At 37.7% G+C, this 22,085-nt stretch overlaps 1 protein-coding gene across 1 annotated transcript; it reads right to left on the reverse strand.

Annotated features, from left to right (window-relative positions):
* Window positions 1–421: 421 nt before the first annotated feature.
* LOC120072011 lies at window positions 422–802 on the reverse strand. The gene has a single exon (XM_039024435.1). The coding sequence runs from the start codon at window positions 800–802 to the stop codon at window positions 422–424; it is 381 nt and encodes a 126-aa protein (XP_038880363.1).
* Between the last annotated feature and the right edge of the window lie 21,283 nt (window positions 803–22,085).

The raw sequence follows: 22,085 nt of genomic DNA on the forward strand, positions 1-22,085 counted from the left end.
GGTTGGTGCTCACATCACATAATTAAAAATTAATCAGTTATTTAATAGTGTCGATTGAACCATTAATTGCTTTAATGTCACGTCATGGTGGACAGGCGGATCCCAATTAACAATTAATCCGGCATTAAATAATTCAGTCCTTCCAGTATAAAAAAGAATAATAAAATCAATCCTTACCAAAATCAAAAGTATTTAAATACATCAAATATTACACATGCTTAGCTTAGTCACTAATCTACCCAATTATTTTATTTCAACATCTTCTTCTTCACCTCAAGGAAGAAGAGTGCGGCCCAAAATAACCAAACAAAAAAACAGTTTACGACTCTTAATCCCTGAAATTTGCAATTAATTTATACAAATCGACATAAATAATTACATGTAATAGATGAGAGGGATCGGAGATTCGTCGGCCGCAGGATCAGGAATCAGCGCGAGTTTTGAAATCGGAAGCGAGCCGAGATGCGATCGCCGAGTGGTACATAACGTCGTGAAATGATTCCGTTTCCGTCGTCATCATGCGCAGCTGCCGAGCCTTCGCCTCCGTGAAGCAGCCGGGGGAGAATCGAGCCCTAACGGATTTCGTCTCCGGATCCGATTTTGAAACACCGCCGGCTAGGTCCTGAGGTTCGGCCTTGTTGGCGGAGTCGATATAGTCGGGTTCGGAGGACCAGCCGAAGACCGGGGCCCACCAGTTGGAAGAGGAGGAGGTTTTCCGACGGTTATGGTCGGAGCGTCGGTCGGCGGAGGCGGCACAGGCACGGATGCCGGCGGGGGGAAAGGTGAGGAGATTAGTGGCCATTTTAGAGAGAGATGATCGGAAAGTGGTTTTTAGAGAGAGAGAGAGAGAGGGAGGAGTAATGGGGGGGTGCTTTTTGGTTTACCATTTGAGAGGGACTTAAAAAGGGGGGAAACTGTGAACGGATAAGACCGGACACGTGGCGATTTGAGATTTAAAGACGTGTGGGGTAGAGCTGTGCTTTACAGTCCACTTTTACCGGTTGTTTCGGTTACATGTTTTCCTGGCCGGCCACAACGTACAATCATACACATACGTACATAATTGCATATCCACTTCTAATATGTGATATATATTTTTAAAAATACTTGTATCCCGATAAATTGTTCTATAGAATTTGTCACATAACAATATTTTCTCATTTCTTCCTTGAAATATTTTATTTCTTTTTTAGTATGAATAATGAAAGAAAATGCATCAAGATGAGTAATCAGTATTACCCAAAATCTACTATATGATATATAAGCACTCTTTTCAAATACGGATAACCTCATTTGGGAGGCTCAAATGAAAAATGGTCACCTATAGAAAAAGTAATAAAAAGGGTCTTCTGCCGATGTTATCCACGTGTGATTTTACCGTTTTACCCCTGAGATGCACCCCGCACGCCTGGGCCTACCAAGGAACTCGATCCTCGATTACCCGTCACTCGATCCTCGGTATCTGGATGCATGGTCACTCAATACATGTGTAATCGACAAGCGTATACTCGATCATTTTGAATTTTTTGAATTCTTAACTCATTTGAAGTCCATTATTTCACCATTTTAACTCATTTCTCAAACTATTCTCTCTTATCTTCCAATTTTATATCCCTCGACGACTGCACCTCTACACTCAAAACTCTTTTGATTCTCTCTGCATCAGGTAACATTATTCTCTTTGTTTATATTTTGCCATCATTCGTTTCTTTGTTTGTTATATTTTTTCATCATGCACTTGCATCTTCCTCGGTACTCGATCGATACGATTTTTATTTCGGTTTTCATATCTTGCATGTTTGGTTGGAGCTCTTTTTTTTTTTTTTTTTTTTTTTTTTTCGTTTTAATTTTCATATTTCTAGTATTTTGGACAGTCTAGATTTTAGGGTTTGAGTAGGATAAATCACAAAGGTGAAAAATCAAACCTAACGCGTAATATAGCAAGTAAAGGACACTATGTAGCATGTATCATGTATCTGGTATCAATCAATCATGTATCGCACATCGTGTATTGAGTATCGAGTATCGTGTATCGTGCATCGAGTATTGAATAGAAATGCTTAATTTCTGATGTTCTTTGTTATTCTGTGCAATATGGTTAGACAATTCAAGATTCCTTCTCAGGATCGTTTCCTAGGCCAAGCGACCACCCTATCCTCTTACATCTGGAATGTTGGGATTGGTGTCCTAATTATCCCGAAGTTTTGTTGTTTTGTAAAGATACACATTGTTTGTTGAATAAAATAAATGTTATTTAATTCTGGCATTTACTCATATCCAATAAACAAATCTCCTTGGTTATCTCATGTGAACTTAAGCATGTATATGTGATATACAAGTGGATCATGCCTTAAGTGATAACCTAAATACGTTTGTAGTATAAGGATTAAGGTGGATACTTGATCCTAGTGACACTAAGGATATGACCCGCTTTATAGAGGTTTACAAGTGTTGTACTACTACAGATGGTAGATCCTAACCATTCACGTGGAGATGTGCGAGTGGGGGTATCCTATACAAAGAGTTTGTATAAGATCTAGACCACGGGATGACTAGACTCTGTATATAACGCCATTGATACTAGAGACTTACATCTCACCTAAAACAACATAGGTGACACAACCTCAATTCTTAGTATTTTGGAAATTCATGCCTTTGAGGGCGGTCCTTTGATTAGTATAGGTGGCCAGATTACCAACTCAACATGCCTACCTTTTTGGGGACTTGTCTGATCTGGGAGATGGAAACTCAATCCACAAGATGGAATTCACTTCTTTCCCGAAGCAGGGATAAGTAGAGAGATTGCTCCCTTAAGTGTTGATTTTGAGGCTTGAACATAGTAGCCACAACTTCTCTTTGGAAGAGAGGACTCAGTCATAGTAGGACTATGACTTATGTTCATTAGAGGGATCAGTAGTACTTAAGGATGTTAGCTTTTAGACTTCAATCAAACCAAGTATTTTCATGATAACAAACTCAGATTTTTTGTACTACATTTTTAGTGTTTCAGAGTTACTATCTTGTAGACCTCGTAAAGACAATTCCAACGCAATTTGAATCGCTCAAATCGGAGTTCAAACGAGAAAGTTATAAACAAAAGAAGATTGGAGAGGAAATCCAACGTGTCAGTGACACGTGGCACCTTGCTGACGTGGCATCCGACGTGGCGCTCCAACCGGTCACTTTTATGCTGACATGGCGATGATGTGGCAGTGATGTGGCGATCGTGGACGAATAAGATAATGACAAGTGGCAGCTGATATTAAAAAAAAAAAAGGAAAAGAAGGAGAAATCGTTAATTGATGCGCGGATCAATAGTATGGTGACACATGGTGCGGTTTAAGATTTTTCAGCCTTTTCAAATTTGATTTCCTTCCTAAATTGTCATCCTTCAAATACTTTTTTATTCTCCAAATCTCAATAATTCCAATTTTTCAATTCCTCTCTTAATTACAAATCCTTTCCTTTTCATTCAATCTCCACCCTTCATTTGCAATCATATCCAATGGCCAAAATTTATCCCCCTCACCTATAAATTCAACTTGATTTTACTCTTCATTGACACCAAAAGCTATCAAGTCTTAAGCTCTCAATTCTCTCTACTCTCAAATTCTTGTCCTCCTTGCTCCTAAATTGACCTGAGTTATTTTTGTGAGTTTTTTTTAAGTGCTCAACTTGTGTATTTAGTCTTCAAGAGGTAATATTGTGAGGTTTTCTTTTAATTTTTGGGAATTGTATTAAGGTGTGGGTACACCTTGGGTTGTGAGAAAAAGAAATTGGTTTGATCCTGAACCAGTAAAAATGATCTTGGGTTTCTTTTTAGCCTAAGAAAAAGAGGGTCGTGTGTCAGTTTGGTCCTCACCTGCAAGAGGATCACTTAGTGAAATACTCAAGAAGGAGTCTTGAAGAGTGGAGTAGGCAATTTGCCGAACCACTATAATTCCCGGTGTTTTCTCTTCCTCTCTCTTTTTTATTTCTGGTTTTCAATTTTTTGCTTCTTGTCTTAGTTATTTTTTAATTTTTCCTAATTGCATGATTTAATTTTTAGTGTGTTATTTAAATTTATCCTCGATTAAATTGTCTTTAAATTTGAAGTTATCATAACTTGCATTATTTAAGTTTTGTCTTGCATAAATTTTCTTTAATCAAATTAATGGGTTAACTTTATTTAGCATTGTTTGAAGATAAAATTATTTTTTAAAAATTGGTAGTTAACCCTATTCACCCCACTTTCTAGTGTTGCCTTTAGATCCTATAAAGGAGTTAGATATAACTATAGGAGCATAATGGTTATTGGCCCAGCTGTACTTACGAGCAATCAGTGAAGGGTTATCACACTACTGATTGGTTAAGATGGACACATAATATACCTGTGGTAAGGAGAGTTCAGCTGTCGGTCTTTAATGGAGTGCCTGACAGTTAATGGATGGTGGATCCTGTGACTAAAGTGTTTAGTCAGTTATTCACGTACTGTTGGAGCTTCGAGCTACAGGTCCATAAGGTCCCCTTGGTAGCTCAATGGGTTTAGTTGAGGATCAATTCTTGTTATTGATTTGAAATGTTCAAATTGACAAGAGGTATTTTGATTATATATGATATAATCGATATGATGTATGAGATACATCTAGTGGAGGATTGATGTAAATGAGATTTACATTAAGTACCATGAAATAGAAAAAGAACTATGGTTTATATGTTTCATGAGATGCTAAATATTAAACTATAGGTTATAAATATAGTATGATAAGTTGTTTCATTTATTTTATAATAATATTAATTATTGGATAATTAAATCTTTTTCTTCAATAACCAATTGAGTGAGAGGTTATTGGTGGTTCATGGTAACCGTGAGACAAAGAAAAATTATTTTCCTAATTTTAGAAAGTTCTTACAAAAGGTTGAAAATTGATTTTGAGTTTTTTCTATCTCGCATAAAGAAACTACAAAAGCTTGTCAAGTAAATACTGATTTACTAAGCGACAATGTATTTAGTAAACGACCGTGTAAATATTTTGTAGGCGACAAACATTGAGCTAAACGACCCCTTAGCTTTTGCTAGATGACCGCTTAGCTTTAGCTAAACGATTGGGCATCGACCTATGCGATAGGTTTTAGCCATCTCTCACTTGTCCAATCGTGTACACGATTGTTCATTCCTCCTTCGTTTGCCTCATACCAAGTCTAAAAGAGCCCATCCTCTGGATTCTCACACAGAGAATTACCAATGTAGCCTTCTTGGTGGTGTAATACTCAACTCTGACACCGTACGAGTTCTGTGGAGGCCGTTCGTGTTCTTGTCGGGGAGTTCGTGATCGAGGCGATCGCTGAGGACGAACGCAAAGTGTTCGTGCAGTGTTGCAGTTGTGGTGTTCTAGCGTTCGAGGTTGCTGTTGTTCGAGCGTTTGTGAGCAAGGATCATGGAGACGAGTCGACAAACGTTCGTAGCATTTATCCTTGTTCATTTGAGTTTTCATGCTGTAATTTCGATATTGATTGCATAACTGTTTATTTTGTTTACTACTATAATTTGTAATGTTCATTCATGATTGTAATTTGGAATAATCTATTTTCCGTTGCTCATGGAAATCTCGAGTTTGATTTCCTTCATGGACGACTAACAAGATTGGAAAAGAGAAGCTTACTTCTACTCAACTTGCCCTCTTCAAGAAGACGGTATTTGGACGATTCATGGACATGGACATTATCTTCAATAGTCTAGGTCCACTACATTCTATTGAGGGAGGTTGTAGACAATAGTGAAGGAACTCTTATTCAAGAGTCCCTACGAGCAGAAGCGGATCTTTCCAATTCATTGTGATAAAATTTCTGCATATACATTCAAACATACTAAAATGCATTCATGATACTAAATTATTGACATGCTCAAAAGAACAATAAATAAGAGATTGAGAGATCATACCAGTTGAAGACTTATTCTTCACAGAAAATCTCGCTTTTTACTGAGACGATAAACTCTTGCTCAGGAAAACCCAATCGTCCACCTCGAACAGTCTCCACACGAACACAAGAAAATGGGAATGACACCACCACTCAGAGCCTTCAGTATTCTTGGAGTGAGAATCTAAAGAGGTGGCTTTATTCGGATTTGGTAGAGGGGAGAAGGAATGGAAATCATATACAATGATCAAGCAAGCGGGAGATAGGTTCGTCTATCATATAGACAAAATACTTGATTGTTTAGGTGAAATATACGATCGTGTAGGAAAAGGTAAGCGATTGTCTAAATGATCGTGTAGGAAAAACTAAGCGATCGTCTATACGATCGTTTAGTAAATATCAGACGCTAAATGATCGTTTAGTAAATGTCGAGTGCTAAACAATCGCTTAGGAAAAGGTAAACGATCGTTTAGCAAATAGCGTGCGGGTGTAATCGTTAAGCGATTACTTAGCACTATCGTATAGGTAAGCGATTGTTCAAGCACTATCATATATGTTGGGGTTGATGCCCTAAAGTCTCGTGTCCTGTAGTTTGTAAATAGTATATATGAACACCTGCGATTGTTAATATATGATATTTACTTCACATCTTGTTGTTTTGCTCATTTAGTTATTTTATTTGCTTTACCACAAACCAATAAACATAAAATCCTTGGTTATCTGTATGTGACTCAAGCATGTATGTGGTGACATACAAGCAGATCATGTCTTGAATGATAACCAAAATGGTCTGTAGTAAATGGATAAAGAAGGGAAACCTTATCCTGGTAACGCTACGGACGCGGCCCGCTTTGTGGAATGGTCACAAGTGTTGTAACTTGCCACAGATGATCTGATCTTAATCATTCGTGTTGGGGACATGCAAGCAGGGGCGTCCTATACAAAGAGTTTGTATAAGACCTGACCACGAATTGTTAATATCTCGTTATATAACACCGTTCATGACAAAGACTTCACTTCACTAGGATGACCATATGTAATATGATCTCAATCCTGAGTGAGTTGGGAACTCCTACCATTGAGGGCGGTCCTTTGATTTGTATGGGTGCGAGTGGCCAAGTCGCCGATTCAAACCTACCATTTTGGGGATTCGTCTGATTTGGGAGCTGGGAACTCAACTACACAAGATAGAATTCATTCATTTCCCAAGGCAGGGGTAAGTAGATAGATAACTCCCTCAAGGGCTGATTCCGGGGCTTGAATGATGTGGCACCACACACCTTCTCTTGGCTCGAGAGGTGTTTACACATAGTTAGACTTTGTTGTAGTGTTCATTAGAGGAATCAGTGGTACTTAAGGAGTGAAATGTAACTACAAGGGAAAAACGGTAAATTGGCCCAGCTGTACTTACGAGCATCTATGAAGGGTCATCGTATTCATGATTGGTTATATCCAATGGACACAGAAATATATCTGTGGTAAGAAAAGTTCAGTTGTTGGTCTTTAGTGAAGTCACTGATAGTTAACGGATGGTGAATCTCATGTCAAAAGAGTTTAGTCAGCCATTCATGTACCGTTGGAGCTTCGAGCCATAGGTCTATTTGGTCACCTGGGTAGCTTGGATAATGTCGAGAACCAGTGTTTGGGTTAATTTGAAATGTTCAAATTGACAAGAGGATGTTCAATTATATATGATATAATTGGACTAGTTAATTATATATGATATAATTGGCTAAATGTATGAGATACATTATTTTGGAGGAAATTAGATATAAATATGATTTATATCAAGTAAAGGAAAAATACTATAGTAGATATTTGATATCAAACTATAGGATATAAAATATTAATATGATTTATATTATTAAATAAATAAATTGATTAATTATTTAATAATTAACCAATTAATTCACGTATGAACGTGGGGAACGTGGAGCCGTGAGGGTTGAGATAACCGATGGGTTGAAGTATGGAAAGGGTTTTCATTTTGAGAATCAATTGATTCGTGCTATTTCGAATTCCCGCGCCTCAAAAGAAACTGTGAAAGATCGATCACCGAGAGCTTATACATAAATTCTCTTTCGTCTAAATGATCGTCTAGTTCACGCGTTCCCTAAACGATCGTATGCCACTTTCCTAAACGATCGTCTAGTATTTCCTAAACGATCGTGTAGTTTTACTATACGATAAACGTCCCCACTATACGATAGCAGAGTTCTTCTTGTACGCGCTTGTCGTCTACACGATACCCTTTCCTCCGTCTTTTACCAAACTTACAAAAGCCCACACTTTTTGTTTTTGACGCCGAGGAAACTGGGTTTCCCTGGTGGTGGTGGTGTCCCCGAATCCTTGTTCGTGTACGTTCGGATTGTGCAGCAACAATCGAGAGAATCGCTGGATGCTGGTAGATCAATGGAGTTTTCCGCTGCTGTAGGTTCACATAAATGAAGATCGTCTTCCTCTGGTATGAACCTCTTTCTCTACGTTTTATCGTATTCTGAGTATGCTGTTATTGATTTTAATATGCACAACTGTTAGTATAGAATGTATATCGTTTATGTTTCGGTCACTGTGGAATCGGAGCGATCTAAGCCCGCTCATGGAACTCTTGTTTTGAGATCCTTCAGTATAGGCACAAGTTTTCTAAGCAATGATACTCTTCAACACAATGTCCACGCATCCAATGCTTAACACATCGTGAGCTATTTAAGCGTCTCAAAGTGATTTTTCAACTTACTCATTCACTATAAAACAGAAGAGATGTCGTTCTATCATCCTTTTAACCGTCCAATTAATAGACAATGAATATGATCACATCATATTCATAACTTATGAATTAATATCATATATTAATCATAGTATTTTTCCTCCATTATATATAAATCATATTTATATCCAATTTCCTTCAAATTAATGTATCTCATACATAAAGTTAATAGTATCACTTATAATTAACTAGTTCAATTATATCATATATAATCGAACTCCCTCTAGTCAATTTGAACACTTCAAACTGAACCCAAAACTGACTCTCAACTTGTATCCAAGCTACGAAGGGGACCTTATAGACCCATGGCTCGAAGCTCCAACGGTACATGACTAGCTGACTAAAATCTTTAGCCACGATATCCACCATCTGTTAACTGCCAGACATTCCACTAAAGACTGACAGTTGAACTCTTCTTACCATAGATATATTTCTATGTCCATTGGATATAACCAATCATCAGTATGATGACCCTTCACAGATGCTCGTAATTACATCAGACCAATTTACCGTTTCCCCTTTATAGTTACATCTTACTTCTTAAATACCACTGATCCCTTTAATGAACAATACAATATAGTTCTACTATGTGTGAAAACCTCTTGGGCCATGAGAAGGTGTGTGATACCACATCATTCAAGCCCTGGGATCAGCCCTTAATAGAGTAATCTATCTACTTACCCCTGCTTCGGAGAAAGAGTGAACTCTATCTTGTGAAGCTGAGTTCCCAACTCCCAAATCAGACGAATCCTCAAAGTGGTAGGTTTGAGTCGGCGCTCTGACCACTCGCACCCATGTAAATCAAAAGACCGCTCTCAATGGCAGGAGTTACCAACTCATCAGGATTGAGGTCATGTTACATATGGTCATCGTAGTGAAGTGAATTCTCAGTCATGAACGGAGTTATATGACGAGACGTTAACACTTCGAGGCCAGGTCTTATACAAACTCTTTGTATAGGATGCCCTCGCTCGCATGTTCGCTACACGAACGATCAAGATCAGACCATCTGTGACAAGTCACAACACTTGTAACAATTCCACAAAGCAGGCCGCATCCGTAGTGTTACCAAGACAAGGTTTTCCTCCTATATCCATATACTACAGACCATTTTGGTTGTCACTTAAGATATGATCCATTTGTATTCACTACATACATGCTTAAGTAACATAAAGACAACCAAGGATATTAAGTTTATTGGTTTGTGGTAAAATAAAAAACATCTAAATGTGCAAAGTCAAGAAGTGAAGTAAATATCATATATATTATACATCATAAGCGTTTTTACATAGTTGTTTATAAACTACAGGACACGAGACTTTAGGGCACAAACTGCAACAAATAGGAAGGATGCAATGACCTTCGATTTGAATGGTATGGTTGTTACATTCTCCAAAGAAGACTTCCTATTGGTGATGGGATTGTGACGGTCACTTAATCAAACAGTTGTGAGGAGGGGTGAAGCACTTGGATCACTCATAGTAGGTATTTCAAAAATGATTTTACGGGGGACATTTACATTGATACCTTAAAGACAATGTACAAAGAGATGAAGTTTGATAACGACATGGATGCTGTGAAGATGACATTGGTCTATTACACTGAATTGAGTGTACGGGGAAGGAGAAGACGAGAGCCAATGTTGACAAGACATTATTAATTGATGTGGAGGATTTGGATTACTTTAATTCCATGGATTGGAAAAACATGCTATGGGAGAGGATGTTACTTGGACTGCATAGAGGATTGAGTGGCAAAATAGATAACTATAAAAAAAAGTCTACGAACAATAAGAACTACATTGTCAAGTATAACCTACTGGGGTTCCATCATGCATTCTAAGTAATATTCGTTCATTGGCCATATAAGATCTACTTATTTTAGTTACAATATGACTTACTATTTATTCTTGTTTTATAATTATTTATGAATTATGATAGGTGTGGCCATACGAGATCATATCAACGGTTGTCGGAAAAGTTGCAACCCGATAAGTAGACATGTTTTACCTCGATTTTTGAGGTGGAAGCGTACATACTCATCACCGACCAAAACAATACAACGAGATGTGTTTAAGTCCAATGAGGTTAGTATATTATATCAATATTTTCTTGGATTTAAGGTGAATGTCACATATAACCAACAAATTCTTCGTTGTTTTGTATAGACAAGGATCACACCCACATCACTGATCATGTCGGATAGGGAAAGGCGGTATAGGGATACTAGGGTTGATGAACAACCCATATACGGGCGTATTGATACTGAGACAAGTGATGCGTTGATTTATCATGCGATGAAAGGATGTGTGGATGCGATGATCATGCAAGTTTTCCTAACAAAGCCCAAGTATAAGCCTTCTTAGGGTCCTAGTAAGTCCAGGGTCGAATGCAGGGTTTACTAAATAGATATGCGATGATTCTATTGCGATGGTGATTAAGAAGTAGATGGTGATTTAACTTAGATTTTCTAATGCGATAGAATTAAATGTGCATCGATGAAAGGGTGGTGTTATAACAAGTATGTGATGAAGGGGTTGAGAAATGGTTTAGCTAGCATTTCTTAAGATTTTGTACAAGTCATGCGATCATGTTATACACAAATATTAAGCACTACATTTCTCAATGCATGATGCCACATTTCCTATTTCTAGGATGCATGCAATGTGTATGGAATATAGCAGATAGAACTTATTTCTAAGTCTCTACTCTTGCTTATGCAATCTAATTCGACTTTCTCAAGCCTAGATTCTGTCTGTAGACTACTCTCTCAAGTACTCCAAATGATGAATGAAGCATACATAAGACAAGATTATCGCATAAAGTGCATAGCTTAAGTCATGCCAGCTAAGTACTTCTCAACCCATTCACATATTTAGTTACTCATGCATGATGTGAAGAGACTGAACATGAATTGAAATGAACTTTCCATTTTTGCGAATCTTTGTTTGAGTATAAAACAATAAATGGTGTAAGAAGTATCAAGCCAGGTAAGTAATGTCTTGCTTCCTCTGGCTTTTTACATTGCTCTTATCACTTCAACTCTTTCCCGAATTGTAGAATCTTGCTCTCCCAAGGGTTGGGTGTCTCTCCTCCGTGCTATCTCCGACAATCTCTCGACCTCTCCGAAAATTAATTTCTTCTCAAGAATTCCTTTCCCTCGGCTTCGCCTCGTTTCCTCATGCGCTCCCTTTTTGTTTTGGTAGTATCGTATATTTATAGACTTCTAGCCAAAGCAGTTATTCTCACTAATGATTGCATGAATGGGCAGCATTAATTTCCATACCCTGTTGTGTCATCTAATAGTCACTGAAAGTTCAATGTATTTACAACGATATGGTTTTCAACTGCCGTTAACTGTATTTTTGATTTGACCGTTATTAGCTTTACGTCCCATCATGTTTCTTTACATTAGGCTACCGCCTTTATGTAAATTCATCACATGATCATCTTTGAGATACTCTTGGATCTCAAACTCAAACGCGCCATCGCATTGTGCTCTTGGATCGCAACTCAAGCGCGCCATCGCATTGTACCTGCACAGAATAACGCATTTTAACTGCTTTTATGCGATGAGCGTTAGCGATCAAAATTTTCTTTTAGTTTGGTGCATTCAATCGTAATATTGCCTATTTTACCATCGCTTTCTCCCATTGTTTTAATGAATTGAGCTTTAATAACTTTATTTCTACCAGTTATCAACGAGCTCCTTAGAGACACATAGATCACCCCATGATGAGAATGCTCATAGTCACTCCAGTGACTACGAGAGTCAGAGTGACTACGAGAGTCATGAGCATCAATGCCACCAGCTAGTACTTGATGAGCATTAATCTCACGAGCTCGCTACTTATGAGCATGTGCCCCCAATTGAGAAGCAAGTGTTGCCTCGACCGAATACATCCCGTTCAGAGCCTATAAGGGGTATGTGCATTTGTACATCACTCTATAACATAGACTAGAGAGTGTTTATGATGGAACCTAAATTGGACAATGTGTAGTCAGACTCGAAAGATGTAAAGTTTGACTTGAGTGTCCTTCAGGCCGGCGTATAAACAATCACCAGCTTACCGCGGTCCTTGTGTTGAGTACGTAATATTATATTGATCTTGTTCTTATTCTAATATAAATATGTAACATTTAGTGTTTGACCTAATGTACTTCGTAAATGATGTAGGGTTTAGGCATGAATTTCATCGAGACCAGTGACCCCATTCCTCCACCATCCACCGAGTCCCATGAACCCACTCATCCACCTTCCACCGAGACTAGTATCCTCATTCCTTCACCTTCCATCGTGTCCTGTGACCCCATCCATCCACCATCCACAGAGTTTATTGACTCCATTGATAACTCTCAAAAGATCTATAATTCCTAGCTTAATTTAGACTCGTGAATGGATTTTACATGTTAATTATCCTATCTTGTAGGTATTGAGCACCGAAGAGGTAGGGCCGAGCATTTGAAGTCAAACGGGGTTAATTTGAAGAAATTTAAGGTAATTCGAGCATTTGAGCTTCAAAGGATAATAAATGACCAAACTGCCCCTGTAAGAAGCGTCGCAACGCTGAAACATGCCTAAGTGCAATGCTAGTTCAACGTTGAAAGGCACTAGTCGTGGATATAGGTTAGTGTTGCAAGGCTCCGAATTTTGATGGAATTTCTATCTTCAGCGCGCGTGCCTCTTACGTAGCTAGCGTCACAGCAACGTCATGCTTTTACCCCAGCGCTCGAGGCCATCCGCATAACAGCTTTACAACGTTGTCCCTAACATTGCAATGGTACAGCTAACTTCTATATATACCTCTCTTAACTATAGGTCAATTTTTAATGTTGAATCTTATAGAGGCCAAGAAGAGGCATGGTTTTCTTCTTTCCTCTTTATATCTTCAATATCTTTAGGTTAGGTTTTTAATTCTTTTGGATCGTAAATGATGGTTTGGTTCTTCCTCTTCAATTTGTCTATGGATTGCTCAAGGTAACGAATTTCTATAAAGTTTTTTGGAGTTTTAATTCTTTGCTAATTTTCTTAAGAATTCAGTATTCTATGCTGAATTTGTGTCTTATTTGAATCCGATTAAATTTTTGTACGCATGATTGTGAGGTTGACTGTTCACGCATAATCGTTCATGGTTAATCGATTTTTACTACGTCACGTTCTTACCTAAATATGTAGCTAAAATCAATCAAGTAGCATTAGTTAATTGTGCATTTGATGGATATTCCTATGATACATGAATTGTTAGGTTCGAAAATAATTGGTTAATTGAACGTGGCTTTCTTGATAATTAATCGGTACAACAGAATCCTTGAACATAATGCATGTGTTTTTAATTCTCTATGGACACTATTCAACCCAATAGAATTTAGAAGCATGTAGATTAGTTAGGATATAGCCTTTCCCACCTTAATTGATAATTAGGATGTTTTCTTGGTTAGATTCTTACTAGTTATCCACCACTATAGAGGCTAGTTCGGTTGAATCAAGCGAGTAGTTGTGCATGCACAATTAATTGGCAGAAAACGATGATAGAAATTACATTGAATGTGTATCTTGATCTGAAAACTAGATAAAACCAATCCATATTTACATTTATCCTTTGAAATTCTATTTCTTGCATGTTTTAATTTTATCCAAAACCAAAACCCCCATTTTTACTGCTTTTCATAGTTGAATTTAGCTTAAAAGAAGATTAAATCATGATCTATCAGTAGATAAACCCCGTATTTGCCACTTATGCTACTTGTTAGTATAAGAAGTAGGTTTTAGTGATTTTAAAAATATTTTTGTTTTGGTTTTGGAGTCTAATTAACAACATCAATTTTTGGCCCGAACAAAATGGTGTCGTTGTCAGGGAGGGAAGCCAATTAATCTTTTGCGGCTGAATTTGACTTATAACCTTTAAAAACCCCAAAAATATATTTTTTTTCTTGTGTCTACATGTTTTATCATGGCAGACGATTTGCACATTTACTACGCGCTTCGTGCAAAGAAAATGACTCAGCGAAGAGAATAAGAGGTAAGAGAATTTAATGAGTTTAAAAATCAAGTTTCACAACTAACCTCTCTTGTTTAAGATTTGGCTATTACGCATTTACATGTTTCGCGTGGTCTTGAGCGCAATTATTATCCCCATTGAGAGATTCCTAGCTAAACTTCGTTATCGATGCATGTCTCTTCCTCCAATTCAGGTATTTCTTTAGAAGAATTGGTTAAGGAGCTTTCTAACAAATCTTGTGAGATTGTGCAGACATCCTCCTTTAGTCATCATGAATCCTCGAGTTTCCAGCAAGATAGATTCCATTCTGGATCCAAAGCTAGAATCGAATTTCAGAATCTGAGTGAGCTCGTTGTTCAGATTACTGAATTAGTTGGGAGACTTGAAGAGTCTTGGATGGAACGATCTTTTGATCATACCGAGTTGAACAGTGAAGTGACCAACTGGTTCCTTAGAGCATTGGTCAAGGTAAGACTTTGAGTTTTATAATGCGTGAACTTGCTGGTAATTCTTCTCAGTATGTGCAGGATTCTATTGAGTCTCACCTGGAGACTCAAACCCCCATGCTAATTGAGGTTGGTCTTGTTCCTTAGCTTATTAATTTCATGCTTACATTGGAGAACCATTTGGAGCTTCCCATCGTTCATATCATTGAGGCTGAGTTTGTGGAGAAATTTTACCCTTTCAGTGATGAAAAAGATGTTTATTCTCTAACATGTCAAAAACAAGTTAATGAGGTTAAGTATGAGTTAATGCTTCATTTCGAGGAGTCTGAGGTAAAAGAGTTAGAGGCTACTAAGCCTTGATCTGTTCTTTCTCTTGGCATTGCTTATATTTTCAATTATTGCTCATCTTTTCATTACGAGTCAGAGTTTGTTGAGCCTTTTCTTTATTTCGACTCTTTCGGGTCGTCTGTCTTTTGAATTTTTTGTTTCTTACCTTTTTTTGTCTATAATTAAAAACCACAAATTTGACCTGTCTAGTTTTTTTCAAAAGGTGAAGAACCTTATAGCCTTACCGGGTTATATCGACTAATCTCAGAAAGGACCGAAGAAATACGAGAATTTATTTGTACCTTGATAGAGGACGAGTCATGTCGAGTAACTGACGTTAAAAATTTGCCCTTCCTGGAGGGAGTCAGGTGAATAAATTTACTTGCTTTCTTTTATTGCTTTCTTGGTTTAACTTTTTGTTTTTCTTTTATAGGTTCCTCTTCTTAGTCCCTAAAAAAGAGAAAAAAAATCAAATTAAGTCGCCCTCCTACTATAGCTCAAAGACCGTGCATGAAAATGGCTACACGGGAGGTTTTCTGTTCCGTTGTCTTTATTTTCATTAGGCTAGATTAGAGATACAATGAGGATAATGTATTTTTTTAGGTCGGGGGTGATGGTTATACATGTTTGGCAAGTCCTTGAGCACCTAAGCTTGAACTTTGTGGTTGGGCTGCTGATATGATTTTTGTGATGCATGTATTGTGATTATGACTTTCTGTGATAGGTTTTAGATAACTCTATATTCGCTCTATTTAGGATTCACAATATGCATGCATGATTTTGGGCCAAATTTAAAATTTTTTTCTCGATTCCCCTACATATTTTGAACACGTAGCCGTCTTATTTGTGATTTTAAATGCTAAGGATTGGGTTATTTGGTCCATATGCTTGTTGTCACCTCGAAAGGTCTAGGTGATAGTTGTTAAGTAACTGAAGCCCAACTTAGTAATGTATGCTTAGATTTTTGCCAAACTCTTGCTTTGTAAAGTAAAGGTCTATTGTACGCTGAATAAAAGGCAAGAATGTTATAGAGTAAAAGTAAGTTTGTATGATATTTTTGAAGAGGATTACTCCTTTTTCTTAGGGGTGTGATTAACCTGGAGTGGCTATGACACCCGTAGTTTCTCTCTAAGCTAAAGTGTCTTTGAGGAATGAGTAACTTTGGCACCTTTAAAGGATACGTTGCTCATAGTTAGATGTATTTCACGTAACCCGTGTGAACAAGCCAAAACGAAGTTGGCGTAGTCTGGATAAGGGTTCCTCTTTTGCGTAAAGTCTTACATTGCCACCTTAGGTCTAGGAAGCTTATTACTCGATCATCCGAGCCAAAGTAGGGGAAAACGAGTTAAGGATCGAATAAAACTATCCCGGGCTAGTAAAAACCTAGATAGGATTGGCTAAACACACATACGTAGGGGATAGAGAATTACTTTTAAATTTCTTGATTTAATGCATGCATTTGAATGACCCTATCTTTGTGAAGAGTTTGTTATCTTTAGCCTTGAGATTCGAGTCATTCATTTGCATCACATGATTCGTGTCTATATTTTGTTTTACCTTGCTCGGGAGAATTAAGTTGAGGGTATTTGATAGTTAAAAAAAAGAGCTATAACTCCTACTTAATTTAGGCTCGTTAATGGATTTTACATGTTAATTATCCTATTTTGTAGGTATTGAGCATCGAATAGGTAAAACCGAGCATTCAGAGTCAAATAGGTTTAATTTGAATCAATTTGAGGTAATTAGAGCAACCAAGCTTCAAAAGAGAATAAACGACCCAACTGCCCCTATTTGAAGCGTCGCAACGCTGAAACATGCCTCAATGCGAGTCTAACGTTAAAAGGTAGAAGGTACGGATATAGGGCAGCGTTGCAACACTACGAGTTTTGATGAAATTTCCAGCGTCCGCGCACGTGCCTTTTGCACAACCAAGCATCATAGCAATGTCGTGCCTCTACCCCAATGCTCGAGGCCATCCGTGTAACAACATTGCAATGCTACAACTAACTTCTATATATACCTCTCTTCACTTGAGGTCAATTTTTATGTTGGATTTTATTGAGGCCGAGGAGAGGCCTAGTTTTCTTCCTTCCTCTTTATTTTTTCAGCATCAATAGGTTAGATTTTTATTTTATTTTAGATTGTAAGCATGGACTGGATTGTATCTCTAGATTTTTCTATGGATTATTGAGGTAATTTCTTTTCCAGTTTCTTAGATTAAACATTCTTTGTAATTTATTGAGTTTTTTTGCTCTTGATTGATGATTGCATACTGAAATTATTTTTCCTTTGAGTCAATTACAATTTCCAAGATGATGTTTGTGTTGATGACTTTTCACTCATGAGCATACTAGGCTATGATTCTTAGTTTGTCATAATCTTGTATGAATATCTTGTTAAATTCATTTTTGCATAAGAACGTCTAGCTAAAATCAATCAAGTAGCATTAATTAATTGTGAAGTTGATGGCTATTCCTTGGATATGCAAAAATTGCTAGGTTCGAAGATAATATGGTTAATTGAACATGACTTTCTTGACAATAAATCGACACAACATAATCCTTGAACATAATGCATGCGTTTTTAATTCTATATGGACGATATCAAACCCAATAGGATTTAGAAACATGTAGATTAGTTGGGGTATGGCCTTTCTGACCTTAATTGATGTTTAAGACGCTCACTAGGTTCGATCTTTGCTAGTCGGCCGCCTTTGTAAGGCTAGTTAGATCGCATCGAGCGAGTTGTTGTGCACACATGAATCAGTTGCATGTCTACATTGCAGAAGTTGAGGATAGAAATTGCATTGAATGGCTCTAGAAACTAGGTAGACCAATCGTAGTTTACATTTATCGTTTGCAATTTAATTTCTTGCATGTTTTCATTTTATCCAAAACCAAAACCCCCCCTTTTACTATTTTTCACATTCGAATTTAGCTTAAGTGAAGATTAAATCATGGCCTCTCTGTAGTTCAACCTCATACTTGTTGCTTATGCTACTTGTTAGTATAAGAAGTAGGTTTTGATGATTTTTAAATGTTTTTATTTTGGTTTGGAGTCCAATTAACCACATCAATTTTCGATCCGAACACGTATCCATCATCCATCCACCGAGCCCATTAACCCCATCTCTCCACCATCCACAGATTCATTGACCCTATTCATCCATCATTCACCAAGGCCATTGACCCCATCTCTCTACCTTCCACCGAGACCAATGACCCTATCCCTACACCCTCCACGGAGTCCAGTGACCCCATCCCTCTACCTTCCACCGAGACTAGTGACCCCATCCCTCCACCTTCCATAGAGTCCAGTGACTCCATGCATCCATCTTCCACCGTATCTAGTGACCTCATCCTTCTGCCATCCACCGAGCCCATCCTCCCCATCTTTATAGTATCCACCACTCTCCTCGAGATACCACATCTTTTTATGTTGCTTTCCAAGATACCACCATTTCCCCCATTTGACACTACCACACCCTGAGTTGCTTCCACCACATGCATTGAAGAAGTTTAGGATTAAGGTCAAGCCCAAGGTGAAGGGCGAGCAGAAATTGAAGAGCGAGCCCAATGGGAAGGGCTAGTCCAATGTGAAGGGCGAGCCTAAGGTGAAGGTCGATCCTGTGGACTTTAAGGAGGAACAGAGATGGACAAGTAGGAAGAGAAAGCCGACACAACCGTATACCTCTCCAGTTGACACGACTAGGGTGGCGGGAAAAAAGTAGAAATATATTCAGCTAGGTCAATGTCCGACTGACATCGTCTTCTATGACTTAGGACATGCTATTTCAGAGGATGTGATGAATGTATTCATAGTCTGGTTGACCAACGTGGATATGGGACCTCACTCGTTAGGTAATGAAGTCCTCTTTAGGACTAATTGTACAATGAAGTCCTCTTCAAGACTAGTTGTACGATGAAGGAGTTGTTTCGTGAGCTAACACGTGACAATTGTTGGGATGAGAACGATGTAAGTTAACATCTATATTATGTTGTATGCTTGTTATTTACTATTTCCACTCATTAACCGGAATTTTATATTATATATTCTCGATGCTTTATTCATGTTTCTTCAGTGGAAGTTTATTAGCCGGCTGGAGATATGTGCTCATCGGTTCACGACATTGCCCGATGGCATATTGGTATGTATTATATATGATTTAAATTTTGCATGATTGATACACATTTAACATATTGTTATCTATTTTGCAGAGTCATACCTATTGGATCCAGATAGCTTATACCATGCCATATATAAGAAAACGCGTGAAGAAGCTGTTGAATTATGAGAGAAAGAGCACGTGTATGTTGATTACGTGCTTGGATTGGTAGTTGAACATCAGCCTAGATGGGCAGATGTTGATTACATCTATAGTCCACTTAACTACAAGTAGCACTAGATTATGTTGATGATAGACATAAACCTTGGGTGAATTCTTTTGTATGACTTACTCTTTAAGTATATCACACAAAAGGGTCTGGTATCATTCCTAGGGCCCCTATGCTTCACTCTCCATTCACTAGCACATTTCTACAACTTACATGCTGCAAATCCCCACTTACACATAGTCTTTGGAGGTTGAGTCATGTCAATACAAGCTTCCTACAGGGGTTAGATACACTAGATTGTGGGATATTTTGTCTTAAGTTCTTCGATACTTGGTGACTGGGTCCAGTCTGGAGAGTTTACAGCAAGATAAAATGCATGATTTTAGGTTGCAGTATGGTGCTGAGTTGTAGGCTGATCGATTTTTTTATTAGATCTTTCTAAGTAAATTTTGACAATTTTTGTAAATGTATGAACCTATTAATTTTATATGAGAAATTCATATATTTCCATACTTATATGAGCAATTTTTCCACAATAAACAACTGTATATGTATCGAGTGTACATAGTTTTAGGTGTCGTGTATCGAGTATCATGCATCAAGAATAACATGCATTGAGTATCGAGTAACTTGCATCGTGTATTGGGTAACTTGCATCGAGTATGGTATAACGAGTGAAGTCATTTGATCAAGTATTGTTTATCGAGTATTGTCTAGTAATCATGTATCGAGTAACATGCATTGAGCAACGAGTAACATGTGAATTGAATCGAGTATCGAGCATTTATCAGAATATCTTTAATTTATAAAATGAACAATATAATACAAAGTAATAAATTATAAAGTATTTATCAAAATGCTATACATTATTTGACATCGATTGTGTCTTGGTCCCTTGAGTCTCGATCCGTACTCATTTTTTGTATTTGGACGTATCAAGTGGTTCGTTGCACTTTTGTCTATTATGTCCCGGATGGCCACACCATCCACATTTCTTTAATGTGACTTGTTCTCTAGCAGACGGTATCCTGTTTACCCTTCGTCTACCAACCTGTACCACTCTTTTTGGTAAGAGTATTTTTACCTCGGTATACCCTGGTGGCTTTTTCCATTCGGATACATGACCAAACGGGTTTATTGACTTTGCGCATGCTAGCAATAAAGAATCAACACTATAGAATCTGCTGCATAGAGTAAACAGATTGATATTGTGCTCTCTAGCTGCAGTAATAACGTCCAAACACGAAATCTCCAAACACTGAAATTGTACGCAACTACATTCTCAAGTGTTAAGGCTGATGATACCATTTAATCCACCATCTTTGACATGAAATCTATAACAATCGATTGGATTTCTTCGGTATCGCTTAGCTTTATCACATTCTAAACCCATTATTTCTTCTGTATACTTTGAATGTGTCGTTGTATTATTAGACCAAAGTGTTCGCCTCTCATGAATCTAACCTTGAGTAGACTTCTTATGTATTCTAGCAACGAAGTTATTGACAACACTCGAGCTTCTTTGGTAATAGCATTGAAGTATTCAACACTATTGATGGTCATGTTATATATTAGTTTCCGAATTGGTAACACTGTGCCCATCGCTGAATATCAACATCTTCTAAATATCTTGCAAGGGAACCATTGTTGTAGTTCATTATTTGGACCCAATAGTGTTGAGCTCTAATTCTCAATACGCTCTGCAAGCACCATGAAACAAATTTCTAATGGACTCGTCCTTGAAGTATTTTCCACGTTCCTTTTCAAATGGTAGGTACAAAGTTTGTGGTAAGAATTGGGGAATACAACATCAACGAGCTATACTCTGTCCACGGTCTGAGATGAATATGAGTTAGGGCATTCTCCAATTGCTATTTTAAGGTTCTTCATGAACCACTTCAAGGCTCGGTCATCTCACTATCAACAATTGCATATGCCAGTAAGTACAGTTGGTTGTTACCGTCCATTGCAATGCCAACTAGCATTGTTCCCTTGTACTTACCCTTTAGATGAGTACCATCTAGAATGATCGCTGGTTGACAAATCTTAAAACCTCTTAAACTCGCACCTAGTGCCATGAACATGTATTTGAAATATTTTGACTCTTCAAGCTCGATCTCAAATATAGTTCCAGGATTTTCTATCTTCAAAGCCTCGCCATATGTATGCAAGTTGGCATATGATTCCTCTAGTGTCATTGCAAGAGCAAGAGCAGTTTCTCTTGCACGTCATACCTTGTCATAACTAATACTGACACCATAATGATACCATATATCCTCAATAATATGGTGCGGTTTGTCCCCCCGACCAATGTC

This window comes from Benincasa hispida, chromosome 2 (genome assembly GCF_009727055.1).
Source record: "Benincasa hispida cultivar B227 chromosome 2, ASM972705v1, whole genome shotgun sequence".
Taxonomy (NCBI): domain Eukaryota; kingdom Viridiplantae; phylum Streptophyta; class Magnoliopsida; order Cucurbitales; family Cucurbitaceae; genus Benincasa; species Benincasa hispida.

Bases quoted from the DNA above. Each gene is read 5' to 3' on its own strand.
- LOC120072011 (XM_039024435.1), bottom strand. From the start codon at position 802: ATGGCCACTAATCTCCTCACCTTTCCCCCCGCCGGCATCCGTGCCTGT.